We start from the raw sequence: 24,187 nt of genomic DNA, 5'->3' as shown, positions 1-24,187 counted from the left end.
CAAAGCAATATACGTAGCCTGATAGTTTAGTCAACTGTTAGCAAACACTTAAGAGCCTTTTTTTATAATATTAACCTTTCTCTTACATGTATATGCTACTCATCATGATACGTATAAGGCACTGTTAAGCTGAAAACAACCAGGCAATTAACATAGTATTACATAGTATATCACAACTAAATGATGACAAACTGAAAATTATGAATCTCTATAGCCACCTTGTGGCGGTATAGGTCTGCTATGGTGTGCTCCAACAAAGCTCTACATGCTACATGGATTAAAATGACAATGACTGATGGGGAAATTACCAAAGGTAAATGACTGAAAACTTCAAGTTTTGAACGTGACCCGGTCTGGAATGTATTGTTCTCTGAAACAACTTCATGGCATCTCGTGAACAGTTGCCTCAAGTAAAGTGCGATAGAGTTTTCTGTCTAATTATGAGAGGTCATGTGACGTGAGAGGTGGTGACGCTCTCGGAAGTACTCATTGCAGATTGGACAGGTGAGTTTCTCCTCTCTCCTCCTCCTCACCTGCGCCTCCGCGGCGAACTCTTTTTTATGATGTGACCGCATGTGAAACACCAAGTCGGAGGTCATTCGAAATGAGAGGTTACATTTGGCGCACCAGTTCTGAACTGAAACACCCAATGGAGTGAAGGTAGATGGGAGGACTGTCAAACAAGTCCTGGTCCCGTGCTCAGGCGCGTAATAGAAAGAGCCTCCTGAATTCAGTGGAGTGGACATCACCCCGCCTGCATGGGTGCCCGGCAAGTCACAGTGTAACAGATGCGTGGCCAGCACATTTCTGTATCCTAGAGCAGGCTTTGATTTGAATGTGTCTGAGATATTATTATCCATAGGCGAATGATTCTGAACTTCAGCGATGGTGCGTTTGTTGGGTTCGCAGAACGCGCTCTTCTGTTCCGAGTGCGCGCTCTTGGGTAAAACGTACGAGAACGCGCTGCAGTCTGACTGTAGGCCTGCGTCAGATCGATTTTGTGCCATTACATCACGGTTTGACTGTTTTGGGGGTTTTCGAACCTCGGTAAACGCGCTGTTTTTACTTATCTTCGATTCATTTGTTGATCCATTGTCTGCAGTGAGCTTAATAGTAGATCCTGACAAATCCTGGAAAAGTGAATACTCATTTGTGGCTTTTGCAGTGTTAAAGTGATTAGAGATGTTGGTTTTCTCCAATAAAACAGTTTTTTTGCTCCGGGGGCTTAATGAAGCCTCGTGTTTTCTTTTTCGAGGCATGGTCATGTCTTCAGATGAACCGTTTATTTTGTGCTCCAGATCTCTTGCAATGTTGTGAAAATCTATGACTTTGCGCTGACGCTTGACTTCAACTTGTTTCTGTTCGTAGTTAGGCTGGATTATATCGACTTTTTCCTGTGCACATAAAAAACGACAATGGGCAAGGAATGGGTTTTCGTTCTTGAAGGCCTGGCCGCATTTCGCACACGTGAAGCCTGCAAATGAAGATCCAAATCAGATCACTTAAAATACAAATAAAGTGATGAATCCTGGACCAATTCAATAGACATAACAATAGGCCTAATAATAATCATTTAAGTAGGCTACTATTATTATGATGATGATTATTATTTGTATTATTACTTGAGATCATTTTTAGGCTCTAATTAACAGATTATTTAAAAACAAATAAGGTGATGAAATCTGTACCAATGCAACAGACATAATACTAGGCATAATACTATTAATATTAATAATAATAACAATAATAAATAAATAATGTAACAGTCAATGATAATTCATTTACAGACATTATAGGCCTATAGCGCAGATCAGTGTCAGTTCATAAACATTCCATAATGAATAGCCTATATAGAAATATCAATGAAAGTTCCATCAATAAAAGTTCCATGAGATTAAAAAAAAAAAGTTATAAACTATTTTGGTCATTAACGAATGGTCTGTTCAGCATTTGTGTTATAATAAAGTGTTACCTAATAAATAATCAAAGTGGCCTAACTTGCCAGGGATCTTTAAAGCTACACTCACCATCTGTCAAGGCCTTTGTTTTTATGTCTCCGAATCCCAAAAGATGAGACAACTCCTCGTCGTACCAAACAAGCAGTTCCTCGCCTTCTTTCACATCTCGAATAGTCTGAAAATGCAGCTGTCCACCCTTCAAGAAGGCCTCGGTATTCTGGTCTTCTGCGTTCATTGCAGCCTGCACCAACCGTAGCCAAGAAACAACTAATGGGGAGCCTTTCATCGCCTCAGGATCTACCTGTTGATAGAGGGCATATATTTACAATTAGAGGAAATGAAGATATTTTTGTAAGCGCAGTCAGGCTGCCTCTTTTTACAAAAGGCTACAGAGATTTGCACTCTACTGATCTCTAATTCTAAAATGACAAAAGAGTAAAAAATGTAGTGTGAATGTAGGCTATGCATGTTTAAATATGCAATAAGTACTACTCACCCGAAATACATATGATTTATTCCGTTTGTCAGATGATTTCAGTGCAATGAAGGCTATAGGATCATAAACGGTATTATGAAGAACACAAGGTCCGAAAGATGTTCCAGCTGGTATATCCTGCGTAACTTGTACACTGGTGAAAAAATCCGAGACGTTGTGATGGAGAAATTTGCTGTCATAAGTCCACAAGGAGATGGGGATAAAACTGTGCTCCATGTTTTATTCCTGAAAAGTTGAGTTTAAAGGAACACAAGTAAGATAACATATTATTTTGTTATTGTATTAATGGAATACGCTACGTTCTGATATGATTTTATCCATGAGTAGATATGATGCTGACTGCTATTGTTGCAGTTTTATGTAATCATCATTAACCTATTATTCTTCAAAAAAAAAAAAAAAAAAAAAAAAGACTTTTCCTTTTTGTAAAATTACATCGATTTAATGCAAATCGACCATAGGTCTGTAAATAAATAATGTATCCAATTAAAAAAATGATATACATAAAATAAAATAAATTTGAATTATTAAAATAAAATGAGCAAGGTCTATACCTTGCGCAAAAAAAGTTACCTGAAAAATCAGCGTTTGTGATCATATTTTTTGCCAACTTTCCTTTTGATTTTTAGCGGCCTTTCTAAAGGCCAATCAATATCCAAACAGCCGACTTTGTTACATTAAAAATAAAAAATTACTAAAAATAGTAGGCTACTCTAGCATGCACTCAAAATGTCAACTCACAGCAGGTTAGGGGTTCGTATGTTCCAGAGCAGGTGCACAGTTCAAGCAAAACGGGATTTGGAATTATCCACAGAGCGCGCGCGATCACGACTGGCTCTTGACTGTCTCTCGCGCTGCGCAGTCACGCACTATCCACGCTGAGGACGGGAAGCGCTGTTGCCCATCATTTCTTCCCAACACCCCCCACACCATCCCCCAGGTGATATTTGATTGGTGCTTTGCAGGCTTTGCAGGCGTGCTAATTAGAAGCAAGGATAATCAATGACAAATGTCAGTGACCGTTAGATGCTAAAATATGTGAATTTCCTTATTAATCCAAAGAGTATGTGACCACAGATACCTACAGTCAAGTGTTAGAATGTGTAGTTATTAAAGGAATATTCCGGGGTCAGTACAAGTGAAGCTCAATCAACAGCATCTGTGGCATAATATTGTTTACCATAAAAAATAAAAAATATTTCTACTTGCCCCTCATTTACTAATACATGACTTTTAACAGAAGAATTAGGTGCTTTTATAAAATTATAAACCTCATATTTCTGCCTTTAAACCCTCCAAAAATTGTCCCCATTCACTTCAATTGTAAGTGCCTCTCTGTAACCTCAATTTTGCTTCTTCTTCTTCTTCTTCTTCTTTTCTTTTTTTTTAAGAAAAGGAGGTTGTAACTTTTTGTAGTAATCAGCATTATGCCACAAATGCAGTCGATTGAGCTTAACTTGTACTGAACTCGGAATGTTCCTTTAATGAGAGCATTAAATTAAATAGAGCATTTTAGCTTATTTCTGCATGCTTTGTTAGGAAATGAATGCATGGGTGCACAGTTTTAACACTGGTGTCTAAGGTTTTGCAGAGTGTAAATATGGTCCATTTCACTTCACGCAGTATATGAAAGCTTGAACCAAATGGCCTAACCACATTCTGAATGGTTTCATAAATATATATCTTTAAAAAAAAAAAAAAAAAAAAAAAAAAAAAACTCTAATAGTGTTTAAGAAATTGGTGTTGAAGCCAGAATTCTCCCTCTCCAAAAGTAAGTTTCAGTGAGCTGTTGCTTGCCGTCCGGTCTGAGAGTCGCTCCTCCGAGCGTTTCTCCATGAGGAGGGGCTTTCTCCGTTTTGGAAGCGGATTCGGATGACTGCGGAATATAACACTGTGACAGGACATTTAAATATCTTTATTTAAGGCATACATTTCCTGCTTGGAGAGAATAAACTGATTAAATGTCACGTTCACTGATTTACATAGTTCTTGCTGTGGGTATGTTAGGCATTCTGATGCCCAGTCTTCATGCTGGAAAAGCTGAGCCTTATTTTGGGGAAGAGAAGAGGTCTTGTCAAGGTGCTTTCGACTTGTATTTTGTCCTCGACAAGTAAGTGGCATTCATATGACATCTTATTCTCTGCTCACTGCACATTGCCGCGCAATCTTCTATGCAGCTGACTAGATGTTTAATAGATGCTGTAACCATGTTCACAATCCAAAGGTCTTAATATCGAATGCAGTTGCACAAAATGCATGAAATTCCTTGTTATTCCGAGGTACTTTAACAGAAGTTGTAAGGCTGGCGAGATTCCAAAGGGGACCAGACAGGTTGCATATCGAGAAGGGCTGACCACTGTCCAATGTCCAAACCATATAAAAAAAATAAAATAAAAAAATACAAAAAAATCCTTCTGCTTTTCTTGATGGTGGATTCCTGAAGTTCTTTCTATTGTTAAATGGTTTTAGACGCAGCAGATAGTAGGACAACACTCATTGCCCCGGGCGGTGTTTTAACAAGCGTGCTTTTCTCTCACCTGGTGCGGTTCACATGCGTATTTGTGCATCATTATCACAGGGGCGTCTCAATCATACTGTAGGGAAAGGAAGACCTCATCTGACTGGCTTCCCTAATTTTGATCGATTTATTCCCCATGGTTCAAAAGCATGAAGGATTTTTAAATATCTATTCAAACAAAGTCTTAAACAAGTAGCACATCTCAAGTCTATTAAAAAACCCTATGGTCCTAATAAAATGCTCGACGTGGTCTTCTGCTTTTGTAGCCCATCCACCTCAAGGTTCGACATGTTGTGCATTCTGAGATGCTATTCTGCTCACTACAATTGTACAGAGTGGTTATCTGAGTTAATGTAGCTTTTCTGACATCTCGAACCAGTCTGGCCATTCTCCGTTGACCTCTCTCATCAACAAGGCCTTTCCGTCCACAGAACTGCTGCTCACTGGATGTTTTTGGCACCATTCTGAGTAAACTCTAGAGACTGTTGTGTGTGAAAATCCCAGGAGATCCACAGTTACAGAAATACTCAAACCAGCCCGTCTGGCACCAACAATCATGCCACGGTCCAAATCACTGAGTCACATTTTTCCCCATTCTGATGGTTGATGTGAACGTTAACTGAAGGTCATTACCCCTATCTGCATGATTTTATGCATTGCACTGCTGCCACAATATTGGCTGATTAGATAATTGCATGAATAAGTAGGTGTACCGGTGTTTAAAGTTCTCAGTGAGTGTACTCTGCTTATTTATGCATTTAAAGTTTTCCTATTTAGCCTATGTGATGTTATTAATTTTGCATATTGTTGGGCCTGTGCATGGAAATATAAATTAATTTAATGTTTACATTTATTTTAAGGTGCACTCAGTAAAGGTGTTTAAAGGTGCATTCAATATTTTTTTATTTGTATGTGTGTGGCCCTGAACTTGAACATGATTAATTTAATCCATAAGTGAAAGTGTCCAATAATAGGGTGGTTACTAAGATTAAGTGAGTATTATGCAGCTGGTCATGTGATCATAAGATGGCAGTCCACATGAGGGGACCCTCTCCATGTAGATTTAAACAGCTTTTATAAGGCTAATGATGTAACCAAAGTCTTCGTCTCATGTTATTGGTCATTATTTTTTACATTTCAAAAATACAATTAATTTATTTTTAATGAGGAAAAAAATTATGAGTGCACCCTCAGGAACATTTTTGTTTCCTTTTTAATGATAAACAGTTTTGGTCCTGTTTTGGGTCATCACTTGGTGTCCAATGCAACATGTGGGTCCTGAAGCAAAACCATTTGAGAACCATAGTCCTTACATTTGTCCTAATTGATGAGTGCACTACTATCAAAAATCATCCTATTCAAAAAATCGCACAATACACAAAAGAAAACCACGTTTACATGAGATTTGAAATCATCAGGTTATTCTCTGCTTTTGATGTCAAAGCTTAAACAGGTATGTGCACAACACATGCACACATTAGATAAGCTAGTAAGAACTCTGATAAAGGTACATGCACACAAAAATAGGGATAATGGGCAAAAATCTACAGAGTGCTGATCGTTTTTTGCTTAAACAGTGTATGACCTTACCCCAATAAAAGAACACAATTTAAAGCGCTTACATGACCGTACACATTGTCAGCTTATTAAGCGTAATTGGTGTTAGATTTAGCATGTAAATATGCTCAGTAAATGTGTACACAAATGTGTAGCTTTCTTTGCATTATTATTTGTCTCCTCCATTGTCTGTCTTTAAGGGATGATATTGCCAAAGACCTAAATATATTGAGGAGAGAAATACCAGGGGGTGACACATATACGAATCTTGGATTGGAAAAGGTATCTTGCAGCTAATTATTGCTGAATCATTTTCCAGTCTTCTGATTCCACCATGTTTAAAGTTCCTGCATCAATGATGTTTACATCTGCTTTCCAATTTACTTACTCTTGTATTCGAAAGATTGAAGCCAGAATGGAATGTTGTTTATTTCACAGGGACAGCCAGTGTTATCATAGCACTGACGGATGGGGAGCTAAATGACTATCAGTTTGTCACAGCGCAGCAAGAGGCAAGTACCCAAGCCATTGATGTCGCAATGGATGTGGCTTGTTCTCTGATGGCTGTATAATTGACAATGGCATTAACTATCTGTTTCCCATCTATGTGTAGGTGCAGAGGGCTCGGTCTGTGGGAGCTATCGTATACTGTGTTGGTGTTAAAGATTTCAACCAGACACAGGTAACCTGCTATTGGTACCTAAGGGAGATATGATGATAACCTGATCTAACCATTAAAATGAGTTTTGTTGGTGTAACCTTGGGTAGTTTGGTTTAGTGATGTTAAATAATATTTCTAACTTTAAAAAAACAGTTAATTTAGATGTAACAATAGATGCATATTTTTAGGTAAAAAAATGTCAGTGCTCTGAACGAGTTTCTCAGATGTTAACTGTGATTAGTGTATTTCGATTCATTACAGGAGGTGTTTAGATGTCTTAGTTGACCTATATTGACAGTGTTGCATTGGTTCTTTAGCTAGCCTCGATTGCAGACACCAATGAGCATGTATTCCCTGTAATAGGAGGATTCCAGGCCCTGGAAGGAATGTAAGTCTCTCTCTTTCTCTCTTTATCATTGTAATTTTTACTGTCCAGTTTGGAAATAATGGAAATAATGGAAATATTGATTCGACTCAAAATTGTTTTATTATGTGAGAAGAAAGAGACCACAGAGCGCTATGAGTGACATGAGACTAGCTAAGTGTTGCAGACTGGTTGCCAGAGACAATGGTCAAATATAGTTTAGCAAAAATATTTGATCACAGAATGCCGCAATTGACCAATCAGAATCAAGTAATCCAGAGAATGGTGTAATAATTTATTTATTTAATTTATCCCCTTTTCTCCCCAATTTGTAATGCCCAATTCCCACTACTTACTAGGTCCTCGTGGTGGCGCGGTTACTCACCTCAATCTGGGAGGCGGAGGACAAGTCTCAGTTGCCTCCGCTTTTGAGACAGTCAATCTGTGCATCTTATCACGTGGCTCGTTGTGCATAACACCGCGGAGACTCATGCTATTCTCCACGATTCACGCACAACTTCCCACGCCCCATTGAGAGCGAGAACCACTAATCACGACCACGAGGAGGTTACCCCATGTGACTCTACCCTCCCTAGCAACCAGGCCAATTTAGTTGCTTAGGAGACCTGGCTGGAGTCACTCAGTACAGCGGTGTAATAATTTAAACAATTTACACCTCACGTTGATTTTTTACATTATGTGCAATTCGTCAGTTACAATAATTCAGTATTACGCAAAAAAAAAACTTGGTGTAAGTGACACTTTGTACTAATTGTGTGAAAGCAGTGAGCTGTGCAACGGTCGCTTGTGAGCTGCACTCTTTTGCACTCACCAAAAAATGAAAATGGACCATGTCTGGGCAGAGCTAATCCGCTTGTTCAGGTCACCAAGGAGACGGCTCTGTAAGTGCACTCTCGTGCAGTAAGTGCATGCTAATAAGGTCATGTCAAGCCACATCCATCCTCCCTGGCCTACACACCAGTGCTCAATGTGGCAGGCCTGTCTGCTCAGCAGCAGCCAATTAAACAAATAGGCATTTCACTGGTAAAGGCGGAGCAGAAATGCAGCGCAATTATTCGACAGCATCACAGCTAGACAACAGATCCGATGTGGCAAACTAGGCCAGTAAGAACCAGCAAGGGAAAAAAACACAGCTCTCAAATTTCACTTGAGCATTCCTAACAATAAGTTCTCCGTCACATTGTGGGTCATCAAACCTAAAGCACATGAATGGAGGGAGAAAGGTTACGCAGTGACCACTGGCACATGACGGCTGATTAAACAACAATAACCCTGCGGTTTATCCGCACACCCACTCTTAATGCCATCTCTGCAAGATCTCTCCTTCATTGTATTAGTCAGTTATTATTTGTATTTGATCAGACTAAAAGGGATAATCTATCGACATTTACTCACCTTCATGTTATTCCAAACCCATATAACTTACTTTCTTCCATGGAACACAAAAGGAGATGTTTGCTAGAATGTTAGGGACTGACAACTTCAGTCACCATTCACTTTTATTGTGTTTTTTTCCCCTTACAATGAAAGTGAATGGTAACTGAGGCTGTTAGTTCATAATATTCTGTCAATGTCTCTTTTTGTGTTCCATGGAAGAAAGTTTTATGGGTTTGGAACAACATGAGACAGAATTTTCATTTTGGAGTGAATGATCCCTTTAAAAATCATCTTGTATTATTTCTTCATTTCAAAATCACTAGCCCCAAACAAATAAAATGACCCCGAACCATTCAGATTAACATGATTAATGAACATTATTATCCTTAAGGAAAACATTGCATGACAATGATTGTCCTAATTATGAAACATATTGCTGTGTAATTAAATTAATCCTCCAAGTAATTCAGTTTGTAAATTACTGTGCGTCATTGGCTTATATTCCTAGCAATATTATAGTTTAGCAGTGGATTCATTTGATGCAGTGCATGCAGATGGATTAATTAGGCTCTTGTTTGGGGGGTAGTTTTATCATGGTTAGTGATTTGGTTTGGTTTACTGTGCCATAGAGGCAGTTCCAGTAGGTGACAGTCTCACAGATCAAACTGATGAGAAGTGACCAGCCCATGCAGCCTGCAAACAGGCCATCAGTCCCTGTCCTGAGAGTTAGCCCAGCCATCAAACGTGACAGCAATCGTTGCTTTGATTAACCCTCATGACTCTGCTTGAACCCCCAGCCCCCCCCCTCCCCAAACCAGCAGTGATTGAAATGTCCGTGCTTGGACATGGCACCTCTGCTCTAAACAGCCTGACCCATCAAGCTCTCAGGTGTGGATGGGAAGCGTCAGTTCGCCCGCACAGCACAGCGGGTGTGAGCCGACAGCGTACCAGCCCCTGCCCACCATCTCGCTGCCAGCACTGCCTGCTGCCAAGCCAATGTTGACCTTTTTACCCCTGCGCTGTCCTGTCAGAACCCGACACACTGCGTCTGACAGTAACACGGGAAGAAAAGGACATGGAAGTTGATGCCCAGCCTCCAAAATTAAATGGAATTAGCCATTTCAGCTGAATGGCCGTCACATTAAGCAGTCATGAGCAAAAGAGCTGGGCAAATTTAGATGTAGAGGAGGGGTGTAGAGGGGCATTTGCATGGCAGACAGGATTAGGATAATTAGAGAGGAAATGACAGGTTAATTGGATCGGATGGGAGTGGAATTTGTTTTGGTAGATCCATGAAAGACAAGAGACGTGCTGGGAATTTTTGACTGGAATTGGCCAGTCTTTTTGCCTTCCTCAGAAACCTTACATAAAAACTACTGAATAAAGGATGGTTAAAGGAATAGTTCACCCAAAAATTCTGTCATCATTTACTCACCCTCATGTCATTCCAAACCTGTATGACTTTCTTTCCTCTGTGGAAAAGTTATTTATAGTGGAATGTCCAAGCTGTGCTGTCAAGCTAAAATTTTCTGTGAATAACAAATTAAATTTCAGTCTTTTCAATATGTCTTCAGAAGTCTTGGAATATAGTGCATAGGTTGATATGCAAATTGTGAAGCTTTTATGTTGCTTTTTTGTCTTTTTTGGAGATTGATAGCTCTGGTCCCCATCCACTTTGTTTGTATGAAAGAAAGCTGCTTGGACATTCTGCTAAACTTCTCCTTTAGTGTTCCACAGAGACAAGAAATTAAAAGAGGTTTGGAACAACATGATGGTAAAATGGTAAGGTAAACATTTTCATTTTGGGGTGAACTATACCTTTAAAGATTTTTTAGCTTGCCACTCCACCTGCATCCAGTTTAAAGGAATATTCTGGGTTTAATACAAGTTAAACTCAATTGACAGCATTTGTGGTATAATGTTGACTTCCACAAAAACTTGTCCATCCTTTTCTTAAAAAGCACAAATCTGGATTACAGTGATGCATTTACAATGGAAGTGAATGGAGTCAATCTGTAAACGTTAAAATACTCACTGTTTCAAAAGTATGTGAAAAAATCCCTTAGTGACTTTGTATATGTAAAGTTATATCCAATATTACAACTTCGTGGCCATGGCGACAAAACACCATAAACCCTAAAACCATAAAATGACTGTAAATACGACAATTTAAACAATGTTACAGCTCAAACAATACACAAGTTTAACAGAAGAATTAATGTAAGTGCTTTTATAAAATTATAAGTATCACCTTTTTGCCTTTAAATACTCCAAAAATTGCCTTTAAACCCCCATTCACTTCCATTGTAAGTGCCTCACTGTAACCTAAATTTCTGCTTTTTTTAAAGAAAAGGAGGGATGAGTCAAAATGTATTTTTGTGGTAATCAACATTATATATTGAACCCAGAATATTCCTTTAAGTTATCTGCTGGGGTTAATAAAGGACATCTAATATATTCAGAATGTAATTAAATAGATCAGTCAGGCTTTCTGGTGTAAAAAATGTATGGTGACATTGAAGTAGAAAACCGAGAGCTAATGTAGTGTTATTTCTTACAGCAATGATATTCTCCTGACCTTTCCATACCACTGTTTCTCCCTGATGGCACACTACACAGAATGTTTTTCATCCTGTGAACTTTAGACACTTAAATGTTAAAGGTTTAGAATCAGCACATATTTGAGGTGTAACATTATTCAGTGGACATAGAAAGGAATTCGCTCAAATCCACTCAAATCTTCCTCTGAAAACACGCACAAACTGGTACTCGCAGTGCCATAAGTAAGGTCACATCCACTCTGTGTCCTCTGACGCCTGCTGAGACAGGTTCTAAGTGAGCGTGTTTTTCTCTCTAACATATGCTTCTTAGCAGCCGTCAGAGGGTCTACAGCATTGCCCGAGGGGTCTCAAAGGTCAGGCAGCCAGCTTTGTCGGCCACCAACGCAGCCCCTCAAGCTACACAACTCAAAGAGGTTTGCGAACCTCTTCACTTTTATTATTAGCACCATTGGAGCATATGCATTTTTTGCCAAGTTGAGTTGAGTGTTCTTGAAAGGTTAAGGGTGGAAAAAATAAGGAGAATAGCCCTCCAGCTAAGCACACTTTATAATTTCACATTGTATGGCATTTTTTGAAAAGGTCTACATGAAACAAATATCTAGAGAACTGGAACAGCCTTGTGGAGGCATTTTTGTCAGACTGGTTATAGTAAAAATTAAAAATTTCTTTAAATGTTTTTATTTACGTATTTATTTATTTTAAATACATTAACTCATTTTTGGTTACTTTTTCTTAATAAATAAATAAAATAATACAAATATATATCATAGAAATAAAGGGACCTGCTAAATGTTTAATATGTTATTTTTTATTTTTATTTATTGATTTATTTATTTATATTTTGTTGCATTTTTTCAAGATTCTTTCCAAGTGGTTGTGAGGGGTACTGGATTTTTGCATATAAGAGACATCAACCATTAGTATCAATGATACAGTAACAGTAAGTAACATTACATTACAAACTGTCTCTTAATGTTTTCAAATACATATTTGAAACACATTCTGAGATACAATTTTAAGTTCTACTACTGTAAATAACACTGTACACACTTTTATTAAGTTGTATAAATGCCATTTTGTATAAATGTCTTTTTGATAGCAATAATAAAATGCTCATTCTGTGAACAGGCCTGAATGTTGATTATGGTTGGAAATGTCTACCTGATGTATCTGAATCTGAAGTGTGTAATTTTTTAATGTAAAAATATTAAGGCTGTCAATTAATTAAACATTGTAATCAAATTAATTACATGGTATGCCGATAAATTAATCGAATTAATCACAATTGATCTCATACATCAATATTTGCTGAGAAAGCCCCTTAAATAACAATAATTTAATATATAATGATTCAATAATCATAAATAGTTATATTTAAATAATCATAAATAAAATATATATTTAAAAATAATAATAATAATAAGACAGAAAATTAAAATGCATTACATAATTTAGGAGCACAAGTTAAACATTAAAAAAGACAATACAAAAATAATTCATGCATTAAATGACAGGCCTAAAAAATTATATATATATATATATATATATATATATATATATATATATATATGCTGCGGCTCTGTTGCGCATTAAAAATATTGCTCCGTTTGTTTGGGCATCCCGACCAGCTCAAAATAGCAACATAAGCTAAACCAATGGTGTGAGATTGGGATGGGACTCTCTATTTTTGACCAATAGAAGAAGGGAGGGATTGTTTTAAAACCTGTCATTATTTTTGCAATTCAAAACAAAAAGATACACACTTCAACTTTAAATAAAATATAATATATGATTATAACTGTTTTTTATGTGCTTAATTGTGAGATGAAAGGCCTGTCAGTATTGAAGATACATTCCTCCTTTGCCCTGCACCAATCATAAATGAGGCTGGAAAGTAGGTGCTTTTCTAAAAAAAAAAAAAAATTATCTTAATGTATTACGTCTTGGTACCCTTGAAAATTTAGGGTCAATGTCATTGGAATTATTCTTATCAGTCAATCCGTACACACACTAACACATCAAGACAGCAGGCATGTGGTGTAAAAAGCCCAAGATGAGTGTATGATTAGCGTCTATGAGAGATTAACCACTAAGCTTGGGCTTGACTGGCATGAAGTTTGCAGTGAGTGTGCATGTTAGCCCAAGGCTCTGGTGGTGAGAAAGAAAAGAACAGACAGTGAAATGCAGAGCTTCCTGTATTCACATCAGCCAGAGCAGAGCCCCGCAGAGTGGCTACAGGTTCCTTTCGAGGCCCTCCACAACAAATGAGCTGCTTTGAGCCCTCTGAATAATTATGTGTACCCCCGGCTCTAGACACCTCAAGGATTTCATCTGTCTTGTTCTTGTCACAAAACATTTTGAAAATCAGGGGCATTTTTGTCACTTTCTGTTGCATTTTTGCCCCGAGCCCTTGTTAATTTCGGACCCTGGTCTGGAGGGTCACAGCCCCACTGTCTTTTTTTATAACAGTTGTACTTGAAACTAACCATAATGTTATTTCAACTTTAATGTTGTGATATATTAAGACATGCAAACGTTAAAGCAAATTATGCCTTTACAATCTGATTCCATTGTACTACTACATGTTAGTGGTTTTCCTTAAAGGAATATTCTAGGTTCAATACAAGTTAAACTCAATCGACAGCATGTGTGGCGTAATCTTGATTGCCACAAAAATAATTTCAGCTTGTCCCTCCTTTGAAAAAAGCAAAAATACAGTGAGGTTACAGTGAGGCACTTACAATGGAAGTAAATGAGGCCAATTTTGGATGGTTTAAATGCAGAAATGTGAAACGTATAATTTTATAAAAGCATTTACATTTATTTGAGCTGTAACGTTTAAATAGTCATTTTTATGGTAGTTTAAGGGTTTAGCATTTAATATTGAATGTAATTTTACACAGAAAAGATTAGTAAGTGATTGTATCACACTAAAATCAGGTTAACGCATATTGTTTACATCTTGTGGCTATACTTTTGAAACAGTGAGTATTTGAACGTTTACGGATTGACCCCATTCACTTCCATTGTAAGTGCCTCACTGTTTTGTATTGTTTTTTTGCCAGATTTTTTATTTTTTAAAGAAAAGGAGGGACAAGTCGAAAATTAATTTTTCTGATGATCAATATTATGCCCCAAATGCTGTCGATTGAGCTTGAATTGAACCCAGAATATTCCTTTAATTTCTGATAAGTGAGAAAAGGCGATTTTTAGGGGAAAAGACAGCCCTCTCTTCCTCTGCATCCAGGTCTCGTCAGACGAACCTGTCAGCACTGTCACCTAAATGCGTGGTGACTGAGAGGCCTTCTAAAGACATGCTCAAAAAGAGCCTGCCGCTTCCTGATTGATGGAAAATTAGATGGATCTGTCATTGGACCCCCCCCTCCACCCAACCCCCCATATCCTGTTTTGCCCCCTTACAACCCATCCCCCACCCTGCCAGCATAGTGGCACTGGAAGGGGTCTGCAGGATAGAAATGAAAGAGAGAGAGAGAGAGGAGATGGGCAATACCGCTTTAGACACTTATTTTCAGCTTTGACTTCTCCCCCACCAAAGCATGGAAAGAGGGGTTGCCTAAATCTAGAAAGCTGAGACTTCTACTAGCAGACCCGTGCTTTAGTGCCTATGGTAGAGCCAAACATGGAAGCATCTCTGATGTTAGGTTATTTTTGAGAAAGTTGTCAGGGAGGAAATGGTTGTGGTACTGTCAGTTTTGATATCTTTAAGCAATTCTTCATGAGCTGTCATCCATCACATGGCAAATGCTTCAGTTCCTTCTCTCTCAGTCAAAACTTTAAAACGTGATGTTAAAGACAACATCTTAAAACAAAATTTTGTTCTAAAATTTTCATATTACATTTGGAAGTCTCCAGTGAGGAGAGAATACATTTAAAGTGATAGTTGAAAAAATGAAAATTCTCTCTTCATTTACTCACTTTCATGCCATCCCAGATGTGTATGACTTTCTTTCTTCTGCTGAAAACAAAAGAAGATTTTTAGAAGAATATTTCTGTTCTGTAGATCCTTTCAATGCAAGTGAATGGTGACCAGACCTTTAAATATGCAAAAATCACTTAAAGGCAGCTTAAAAGTAATCCATATGACTCCAGTGGTTTAATATGTGTCTTCTGAAGCGATTCAATCACTGTGGGTGAGAAACAGATCAATATTTAAGTTATTTTTTTTCTGTAAATCTCCGCTTTTACTTTCAGAATGTGAAAGTGGAGATTTATTGTAAAAAATTACTTCAATGTTGATCTGTTTCTCACCCACACCTATTATATTCCTTCTGAAGATATAGACTTTAACCACTGGAGTCATATGGATTACATTTATGCTGCCTTTATGTAATTTTTGAAGCTTGAAAGGTCTGGTTGCCATTCCCTTGCACTGAATGGACCTACAGAGCAGAAATATTTTCCTAAAAATCTTTGTTTGTGTTCTGCAGAAAAAAAAAAGTCATACACATCTGGGATGGCATGAGGGTAAATAAATGATGAGAGAATTTTCATTTTTGGGTGAACTATCCCTTTAAGATCCCCGAGTGGATGTTGCTTTGCGAAAACTCAGGAGACTTCTAAGTTTAATTAAAAATCTACTTTTTTATTTTTATTTCTCCAAAGGAATTGTAGGAAAAACATCGAAGACAAAGGAGACAATTGTTCACATACACTAAGACTATGTGATTAATGTAGATGTTTCAGCTCATTGAAATCTCTGACTTTTGATTGCAGTTATTTTGGCAAATCTGAGCACAGTGTGAGATTGTTGAGATCTCTTCTGAAACTCTAAAGGAGACACATGTTGGCCTACTTTTACAGTCTTTTTGGTCTGTTGTCTGCATTCTAGAATGTAAAAACAAAATTTAGACATGCATAGTTGTGCTTTGCTTATTTAGGTAGAACTTATCAGTCAAGTTTTTGTGCCTACATGCTTCAAGACTGCTGGTCTTTCAGGGTCAGAGTTATTTTCCATCCAACCTGGATCCTGAATCCACATTTTACCAAGAAAATGCTGAATTTAGCAAAATTGCTTTTAATAATAATCCCATTACAAGCTTACACATGTCCCTCAAAGGAACGTAATGAATATGCCTTTTTCAAAGGGTGTGATTAAAGAGTTTGTGCTGTTTTGCAGAGTGATATACCTGCTGGTTAGCATGAATGAGGGTTTGACCTACATCACAAGCTCAGTGCACATCACCAACACTGAGTGTGTAAGTACATCTGTCTTCTTGCCTTTTGGTGTAATACAAGTCAGTAAACCCTTGACGGTGATTTGCCCTCTTTAAATATCTTTCTCAAAGGCTATTCAACTTTGTCATTTGCTATCTACCATTATTGTTTTCTTTCCCTTCTCTCTTCCCCTTTCCTTTTTCTTTTCTGAGGTCTCCTCTGCTTTCTTTCATCAGAGGATTCTGGCTTTGTCACGTAAATTCAAATTAGCTGCGAAAAGACAAATTTAATCTCTTAAAAAACCAATTTCCCTTTGTAATAATTTAAAACACCTCTGGGAAAGGATTAGTTCACACAGAAATTAGAAATTTGTCATAATTTCTCACCCTATGTTGTTCTGCACCTTATGCTATTTTCTTTCATCTGTCAAACACAAAATCAGATGTTCGTCAGAATGTCCGTGCTGCTCTTTTCCATACAAAGAGCGTTTTGGTGAATTGAGTGCAACAATGCCCACCCACTTTTTCAGCCATCTGTGTTCCAGAAGTATTTTCCCCATTCATATAATTCATATAACTCAGATAATTACTCTGTACAACTGTAGTGAGCAGAATAGCATCTCAGAATGTACAAGTCGAACCTTAAGGCGGATGGCCTACAACAGCAGAAGACCGCGTAGGGTTCCACTTCTGTCAGCTAAGAACAGAAAACTGAGGCTGCAGTGGGCACAGGCTCACCAAAACTGGACAGTTAAAGACTGGAAAAATGTAGGCTGGTCTGATGAATCTCAATTTCTACTGAGGCACAGATGGTAGGATTAGAATTTGGCGCCTGCAGCATGAATCCATGGACCCAACCTGCCTTGTGTTAGCAGTCCATGCCAGAGGTGGTTGTGTTATGGCGTGGGGAATGTTTTCTTGGCACACTTTGAACCTGTTAATACCAATCAATCGTCGCTTGAATGCAAAAGCCTATTTAAGTACTGTTGCTGACTATGTGCATCCCTTCATGGCCACAATTTACCCATCTTCTAATGGGTTCTTCCAGCATGTTAATGCACCATGTCACAAAGCAAAAGTCATCTCAAACTGGTTCCATAAATATGACAATAAATTCACTGTTCTTCAGTGGCCTTCCCAGTCACCGGATCTGAATCCAATAGAAAACCTTTGGGATGTGGTAGAACGGGAGATTCGCAGCATGAATGTGCAGCTGACAAATCTGCAGGAATTGCATGATGCAATCATGTCAACACAGACCAGAATCTCAAAGGAATGTTTCCAGCATATTGTGGAGTCCATGCCCCAAAGAACTGACGCTCTTTTGAAAGTATTTTTGACATTTAGTGAAGGGACATATACAAATTCAACTATTATTTGGAAAAAAAATATGTTACATACATGAAAACAGACATTTTGGCAGTAGTTTGAAATAAATGTTGCATATAAGTATGTAGCTTTTTTTATATCAGAGAAAATCACACATGAACATACAAATTACACTTAAATGTGTTTTACATATGTTTCCACATTTCTACATGAACTCGTTGTGTATGTATGAGTGTGTGTGTTTAGCCACAACCATACACTCTCATTAGCCTCTCATGAATCAGGGAATTAGAAAACACATTACATGTGATAAAAGCGAATATGCCAGGAATGACATCATTCCTTGCTAACTACATTCCTTAACTCTGCCAATATCAGCCGCTTACTATTAGTGTAACTGCCTTGAAAAACTGTCTGTCATCATTTATTTTAATCCAGATGCACACTGTATTTGTCGAGTTCACTCTGAGCAAACTGGTAGACTGTAATTGTGAGGAAAGCCACAGCCGTATAAATAAAGACAAGTGAGCAGTGTAAGTGGACACAGTGAAGACCACAGGCTAAACTCCAGGACGACTGAACGGCAGAATGCATAAAAAGGCTCATAATCATCCTCTTGTGTTTGCTTTGTTCTCTGAGGTTAAAGGCAAGCAGTCAGTGAGGCTGATAAGAAACAAAAGGGCTTTGTGGAAATTGCTTTAGAGTTTGCATCTGTGCTTCTTAACACTGAGAGTGCAAACAAGGCACTCTGTCTCTGAGGCTTCAATAGATGGAAGTCGCTCTTTGAGACACAATGCGGTTGCTACTTTTGCGGTTCACATATTTGACTGTGTCTTTGTGTTTATTTTATCTGTGTAGACTAATGAGTAAAGTATGCTAACAGTGAATTTAAAAGATAATTTCACCAAAATAAAAGCACAATGACAACAATGTGAGCGTTGTTTTCAACATGACTTGGAACTTCGATCAAGAGATGATTCTCAGCTGGTCTTGCTTCAGGAACCACATTTTACATTGAACACCAAGTAGCAACCCAACATGGTACCAAAATTGTTTATTGTACAAAAGTAAATGTCCTCAAAATCAAACATTGGAATTGGATGCACCTTTGAATTGGATGGATGGCCTTTGACGTCAACAAAAAAGATAGCCTATGGAAAAAGATGTGTCCCTTTTAAAAGTTATATTATAAGTCTATTTATTTTGACGTCTTATGCATGAGTAATTGTTTAGGTGAATTTTAAGACCTGTGATCCGTTTTTGGGTTTCAACACAACAGTTGAGAACTACTCCATATTAAAATATGGAGTAAATTTGTTGATAATTATTGCTAGTGTAATTTGTTGAAGTATCTAAGTGTGTATGTGTGTGTTTGCTCAACAGGAGCCTGTTGTTGAAGATGGCATGCCCAAGAAGACGTGGCTCACAGCTGATGCATCCTGCAATGAAGGAAGAGGATTCGGTGGAATCAAAAGAATGGAGGTGATGTTGTCTCTGGTGCATATTCTAGTGTACACAGGGTGCAATTCAGCTTTATATAGGATGTTGTATGATCGTAGGTTAACACAGTCTACGGGGGATTAAAGACTACACATGATGAGTGATGTTATGAACCCTCAAGCTATTACAACATGTCATGCTCCCTGTCTGCCTAATGCCAAAACTAGATCGTATGACATCAGAAGACATGTTGATGCCTGTAGTTTTAGGCCTGTAAGTTGCAAAGGCAGCTTTACAGAAAGACCTATGAATTATTGTCCTTTGTAAAATAGACACTTTTTTACACTTACAGTGCCTATTACATGTTAAGTGCACTCAAAGACACTAATGTTTATGTAACCTTGTGTCAAATAGCTATAAATGAACGCACACACACAATACAGCCTCTTGATATTGTTTTTTTGTGTGGAAACAGGCATTTCCCATAGTCTGTGTAGGTTAAAGTGTTCCTGTGGTCTGTAGGTGCGCTGGGGTAACATGGGTTCCACAGATGGAGCCAAATTAGAGAAACCAAAGAATGATGTAGTGAAAATGTCTGAACAGGAATATGAACACAAACCCAGGAAGCCTGGTGGGCGCAGACCTGCCCACCACAGAAAGTGGTACAGTCCTATTCAGGTACAGGATTTTTTTCTTCATGTACAAAATTCACTCTTGAATGTCAGTTTGATAAGACACTGGAAGAACTACACGGATGAGCCAAAACATTATGACCATCTGCCTAATACGATACTGGTCCTCTGTGTGCCACCAAAACAGCACTCATGTGTATATATATATATATATATATATATATATATATATATATATATATATATATATAAATAAAAAAATAAAAAAGATCCTCCTGACATAAAATGATAAAAGCCGCTGCTTGCTTTAGTTCAGAATACAGATATGATCGGGGATCTGGGTAGCTCAGCGAGTATTGACGCTGACTACCACCCCTGGAGTCACAAGTTCCAATCCAGGGTGTGCTGAGTGACTCCAGCCAGGTCTACTAAGCAACCAAATTGGCCCAGTTGCTAGGGAGGGTAGAGTCACATGGGGTAACCTCCTCATGGTCGCGATTAGTGGTTCTCGCTCTCAATGGGGCGCGTGGTAAGTTGTGCGTGGATCGCGAAGGGTAGCATGAGCCTCTACGTGCTGGGAGTCTCTGAGGTGTCGTGGCACAACGAGCCACGTGATAAAATGCGCAGATTGATGGTCTCAGAAGCGGAGGCATTTGAAACTTGTCCTCTGCCACCCGGATTGAGGTGAGTAACCACGCCACCACGAGGACCTAGTAAGTAGTGGGAATTGGGCATTCCAAATTGGGAGAAAAAGGGATACAGATAAAAAAAAATAAAAATAAAAAAGAATACAGATATGATCAGATGTGCGCTCAAGATCTCTTCTGGTTCTCTCTTGTGACTCCCCCTGGCCAGTATTCCGGTACACCAGATGCCTACTGTCGAAACCTTAGTGTGACTTCTCATTGCAGTTGAAACTCTAAAACTGTTCTCTGAAATGCATTCATGTTGAAATGACAACTGTAATTGGGACATCATTTCTTTATTTCTTTGTTGAAAAAATCCAAATTGTACACATGAATACCAAATGAATTTAAAATGTTATTAAGTTCTTAGTGTCACGTTTATATGTGTTTTTGTTCATGTTTTTTATTTTGGAAATTTAGTTCCTGTTTTATTGTCATGTGATTTCCTGTTCCCTCATGTGATCTTCGTCTGCCTGTCATTGCCATCGAACGTTACAGAATACTTGACCTTCAAATATGAACCCAGCAGTTCAGCTCCTGCGTCTCAACCAGAGGAATCAATCCCTGGAGGAATATGTGGAGGACTTCTGCGCTCTGGCCAGTGAGGTTGGTTTTAATGAGATCGCCCTCAAAGACTTTTTCCGTGCAGGCTTGAGTGAGCCGGTCTCCTCCATGTTGCCTGGCTGTTGGATTACCCTCAGTCTTGCTCAATACATGGATTTAGCCCTGCAACTGAGCGGTACATCTTTCACTGTAGGAGTGGCTGATGAGGAACTATGCACTCCTACAGTGACTTCCATGTCAGAGCCATCACCCGTCATGGCCACCAAGCCAGGGTTCCACGTCATGGTCGCCAAGCCAGGTTCCCATGTCATGGTCGCCGAGCCAGGGTCCCACGTCATGTTCGCCGAGCCAGGGTCCCACGTCATGGTCCCATGCCTGCCACGGCCAACGAGCCAACGCACACGCCTTCCACGGCCAACGAGCCAACGGCCACACCTGCCACGGCCAACGAACCAGCGTTGCAAGCCTCGTCTGTCCCAGAGCTAGCTCTCACTGAGCTAGTAGACCTGGAGTTGGTTCCCGCCCTTGTGCCCACCCTGAGTATTCCTCCTCCTGATCAGCCGGTTCTCGCCAAGTCACCGGCTCGATCATCACCTCCTGTGACATCCCAGACAAGGGGAACTTCCGACCCTGGCTGCCACCTCTGTACCCCCTGGGTCTCTGCCTCCATGTCCTGCCTCTCCAGGCCACGTTCCACATCCTGCCTCGCCAGACCCGCCACCGGCTCCTCCCTGGTTTCCTGAGCCACGCCGGTCTCCAGATCCTCCGCCGGTCCCACCATGGTCTCCAGCCCGTCTGGTCCCCTGTGTTTTCCAAGATTCCCCTCCCCGTCCAGCACCCTGATGGAACTTATTATGTTCTGGGGCGTCGGAAGCCACCCCTAGTGGGGGGAATATGACACGTTTACATGTGTTTTTGTTCATGTTTTGTGTTCATGTCTTTTATTTTGGAAGTTTAGTTCCTGTTTTTTTGTCATGTGATTTCCTGTTCCCTCATGTGATCTTATCATGTGTTTCCCCTGTTCATGTTACCCTTGTCCATGTATTTAAGCCCTCATGTTTGCCATTGTCTCTTGTCAAGTATTGTTTTAATGTAACGCTGTTTGGTGGTCAAGTCAAGTTCATGTTTGTTTATGTTTTGTTTTTGTTCACGTTTGGATATATCACTCATCTTCTCTCTGCCTGTCATTGCCAGCGAATGTTACACTTAGGGGAAAAGTGCAATGGATAATTCATCTGATTTTGATACTTATTATAAATGTATCAGTTAAAAAGTATAGGTGAGGGAGAAATACAGGCAAATGTAACATTTTAAAACTCATAGATAGTAGGAATAAGTAAATCAAGACATTAAAAAGGGTTAAATCTATTTCAATCTATTTTTTTAAAACAATATCTTTTTTTTTTTTTTTTGTATTTTATTAATTTTTTGTCATTAAAATCCTCCATAAACATAAACATAGAATCACCCATAAATGTTAGCTGGTGATATTTGACTGGATCGTGAGCAAGTAGAGGACAGACACTGGAGGCACTGCATTAATAATAATAATAATGAAGACGAAGATAGCCTGTGATCTAACTATTGCAGTCGGAAGTTAATGAATGGTCAGAGCCAATTAGTCTACATGCTAACTGCAATACATGACAGAATTTAACTTGGTTGTGTTTTGAATCTGAGGTATATCCTGTCAGATTTTGTTTAATGACAAAATCTGTGCATCAAGACAAAATCTGTGCACCAAGACATAATTCAGTGCATCTGTTCTAACTGTATTTGCTTGACAAGAAAATAAAAAAAATTCTGTAACAGATCACCTGATTTGGTTAAAAATGCAGAGTTGTTCTACATTTGAACATATTCTGTTTTCCTATTAAGGAGGCAGTGTCCCTGTTTTTCATGTTTTTTTCTTATACTGTATATAATAATAGCTTCATCACTCATAACATTATTCAAACATGGTTTGTTTGCATTTAGAAGGTTTAATTAAAAGTCTTTGAGAAAATATTGATTTTCTCGACTTTATTCACATATGCAATCTTACGGTAATCAAAATATAATGTAATTTGTTATCTTGAGGTAATCTAATTACATTACTTTCTTATTGAGGTAACTGGATTAAGTTACTGATTACATTTTTTACTAAGTAATCTGTATTTGTAATGGAATACATTTAAAAAGTAACCCTCCCAACCCTGTTTATAACTCATTGCCTTTCTTTGCCTTCTTTTGCTGTGACTGTTTCTCTGTTTGTCCCACCCACCTACTTTGCTATCTATATTTCCACTATCTCTCTGAACTAAAATACATTTTTATTAAATCCAACAAAAAACAAAAAAAAGACCTAAAAGTCATTTTAATTGTAGTTTTCTTGACGGAACATGCCATTTAACCATCTATTAAACATGGAAATGCCACAATATGGCAATAAAACATGACGGGCCTGAGAAACTTTTTAACATTTTTTATTGATTCATATATTAAACAAAGAAAAGCAAAACATATACAAACAGAATCAATACTTAACCCCCTCTATTACCCTCTATTATTATAATGGAACTATAGAGATCAAGATAGAATTCTTTAAAAGCATTATTAATATCAATGGCTGAGGCAAATATTTCACCACCAGCAGATTTCACTGAGGGAATGGTAGAAAAAGACTCTCTCTGCTTTATATAGTATCTAGTCAAAAGCTTCCCTGCTTTGTCCCCCAACTCAAAGTATGACTGTCTTGCCCCGAATAGCCAAACTCCACCTTCCGCGACAAAATAGCATTATATCTGTATTTCAATTGGCTCAATTCTCTGAAGGGCCATCAGACGACATTCGGAGCTTCAGCTCTGCCT

The 24,187-nt window shown here is 38.5% G+C and overlaps 3 protein-coding genes across 3 annotated transcripts; 2 read left to right on the top strand and 1 right to left on the bottom strand.

The window, feature by feature from the left end:
* LOC127412255 (PR domain zinc finger protein 8-like) lies at positions 1-2,713 on the bottom strand. The gene is made up of 3 exons (XM_051648479.1): positions 2,455-2,713; positions 2,028-2,259; positions 1-1,474 (listed from the first exon to the last, which is right to left on the bottom strand). The coding sequence occupies exons 1-3, from the start codon at positions 2,668-2,670 to the stop codon at positions 435-437; spliced, it is 1,488 nt and encodes a 495-aa protein (XP_051504439.1). The 5' UTR covers positions 2,671-2,713; the 3' UTR covers positions 1-434.
* Positions 2,714-4,454: 1,741 nt separating this feature from the next.
* On the top strand, positions 4,455-14,860 carry LOC127411698 (anthrax toxin receptor 1-like). The gene is made up of 6 exons (XM_051647403.1): positions 4,455-4,564; positions 6,730-6,811; positions 6,940-7,041; positions 7,143-7,211; positions 7,508-7,578; positions 14,761-14,860. The coding sequence occupies exons 1-6, from the start codon at positions 4,455-4,457 to the stop codon at positions 14,858-14,860; spliced, it is 534 nt and encodes a 177-aa protein (XP_051503363.1).
* LOC127412224 (anthrax toxin receptor 1-like) lies at positions 12,390-23,275 on the top strand. The gene is made up of 5 exons (XM_051648430.1): positions 12,390-12,453; positions 16,651-16,729; positions 19,400-19,498; positions 19,979-20,134; positions 21,273-23,275. Exons 2-5 carry the CDS (start codon positions 16,673-16,675, stop codon positions 21,279-21,281), a joined length of 321 nt encoding a protein of 106 aa, XP_051504390.1. The 5' UTR covers positions 12,390-12,453; positions 16,651-16,672; the 3' UTR covers positions 21,282-23,275.
* Positions 23,276-24,187: the final 912 nt, after the last annotated feature.

The sequence above is a fragment of the Myxocyprinus asiaticus genome, chromosome 21 (genome assembly GCF_019703515.2).
Source record: "Myxocyprinus asiaticus isolate MX2 ecotype Aquarium Trade chromosome 21, UBuf_Myxa_2, whole genome shotgun sequence".
In the NCBI taxonomy this organism is placed as follows: Eukaryota; Metazoa; Chordata; class Actinopteri; order Cypriniformes; family Catostomidae; genus Myxocyprinus; species Myxocyprinus asiaticus.
The sequence above is the reverse complement of the archived record's forward strand: the minus strand, read 5'-3'. Positions and strand labels throughout refer to the sequence as shown.

Excerpts from the sequence above, each read along its gene's own strand:
- LOC127412255 (XM_051648479.1), bottom strand. The coding sequence starts at position 2,670 with ATGGAGCACAGTTTTATCCCCATCTCCTTGTGGACTTATGACAGCAAA. Across the intron at positions 2,260-2,454 it reads ATAAATCATATGTATTTCGG|GTAGATCCTGAGGCGATGAA; the intron begins GTGAGTAGTACT and ends CTCTATCAACAG. Across the intron at positions 1,475-2,027 it reads AACAAAGGCCTTGACAGATG|GCTTCACGTGTGCGAAATGC; the intron begins GTGAGTGTAGCT and ends CTTCATTTGCAG.
- LOC127411698 (XM_051647403.1), top strand. The coding sequence starts at position 4,455 with ATGTTAGGCATTCTGATGCCCAGTCTTCATGCTGGAAAAGCTGAGCCT. Across the intron at positions 4,565-6,729 it reads TTGTATTTTGTCCTCGACAA|GGATGATATTGCCAAAGACC; the intron begins GTAAGTGGCATT and ends TCTGTCTTTAAG. Across the intron at positions 7,579-14,760 it reads TTCCAGGCCCTGGAAGGAAT|GTCTCGTCAGACGAACCTGT; the intron begins GTAAGTCTCTCT and ends CTCTGCATCCAG.
- LOC127412224 (XM_051648430.1), top strand. The coding sequence starts at position 16,673 with ATGAATGAGGGTTTGACCTACATCACAAGCTCAGTGCACATCACCAAC. Across the intron at positions 16,730-19,399 it reads ACATCACCAACACTGAGTGT|GAGCCTGTTGTTGAAGATGG; the intron begins GTAAGTACATCT and ends TTTGCTCAACAG. Across the intron at positions 19,499-19,978 it reads GTGGAATCAAAAGAATGGAG|GTGCGCTGGGGTAACATGGG; the intron begins GTGATGTTGTCT and ends TGTGGTCTGTAG.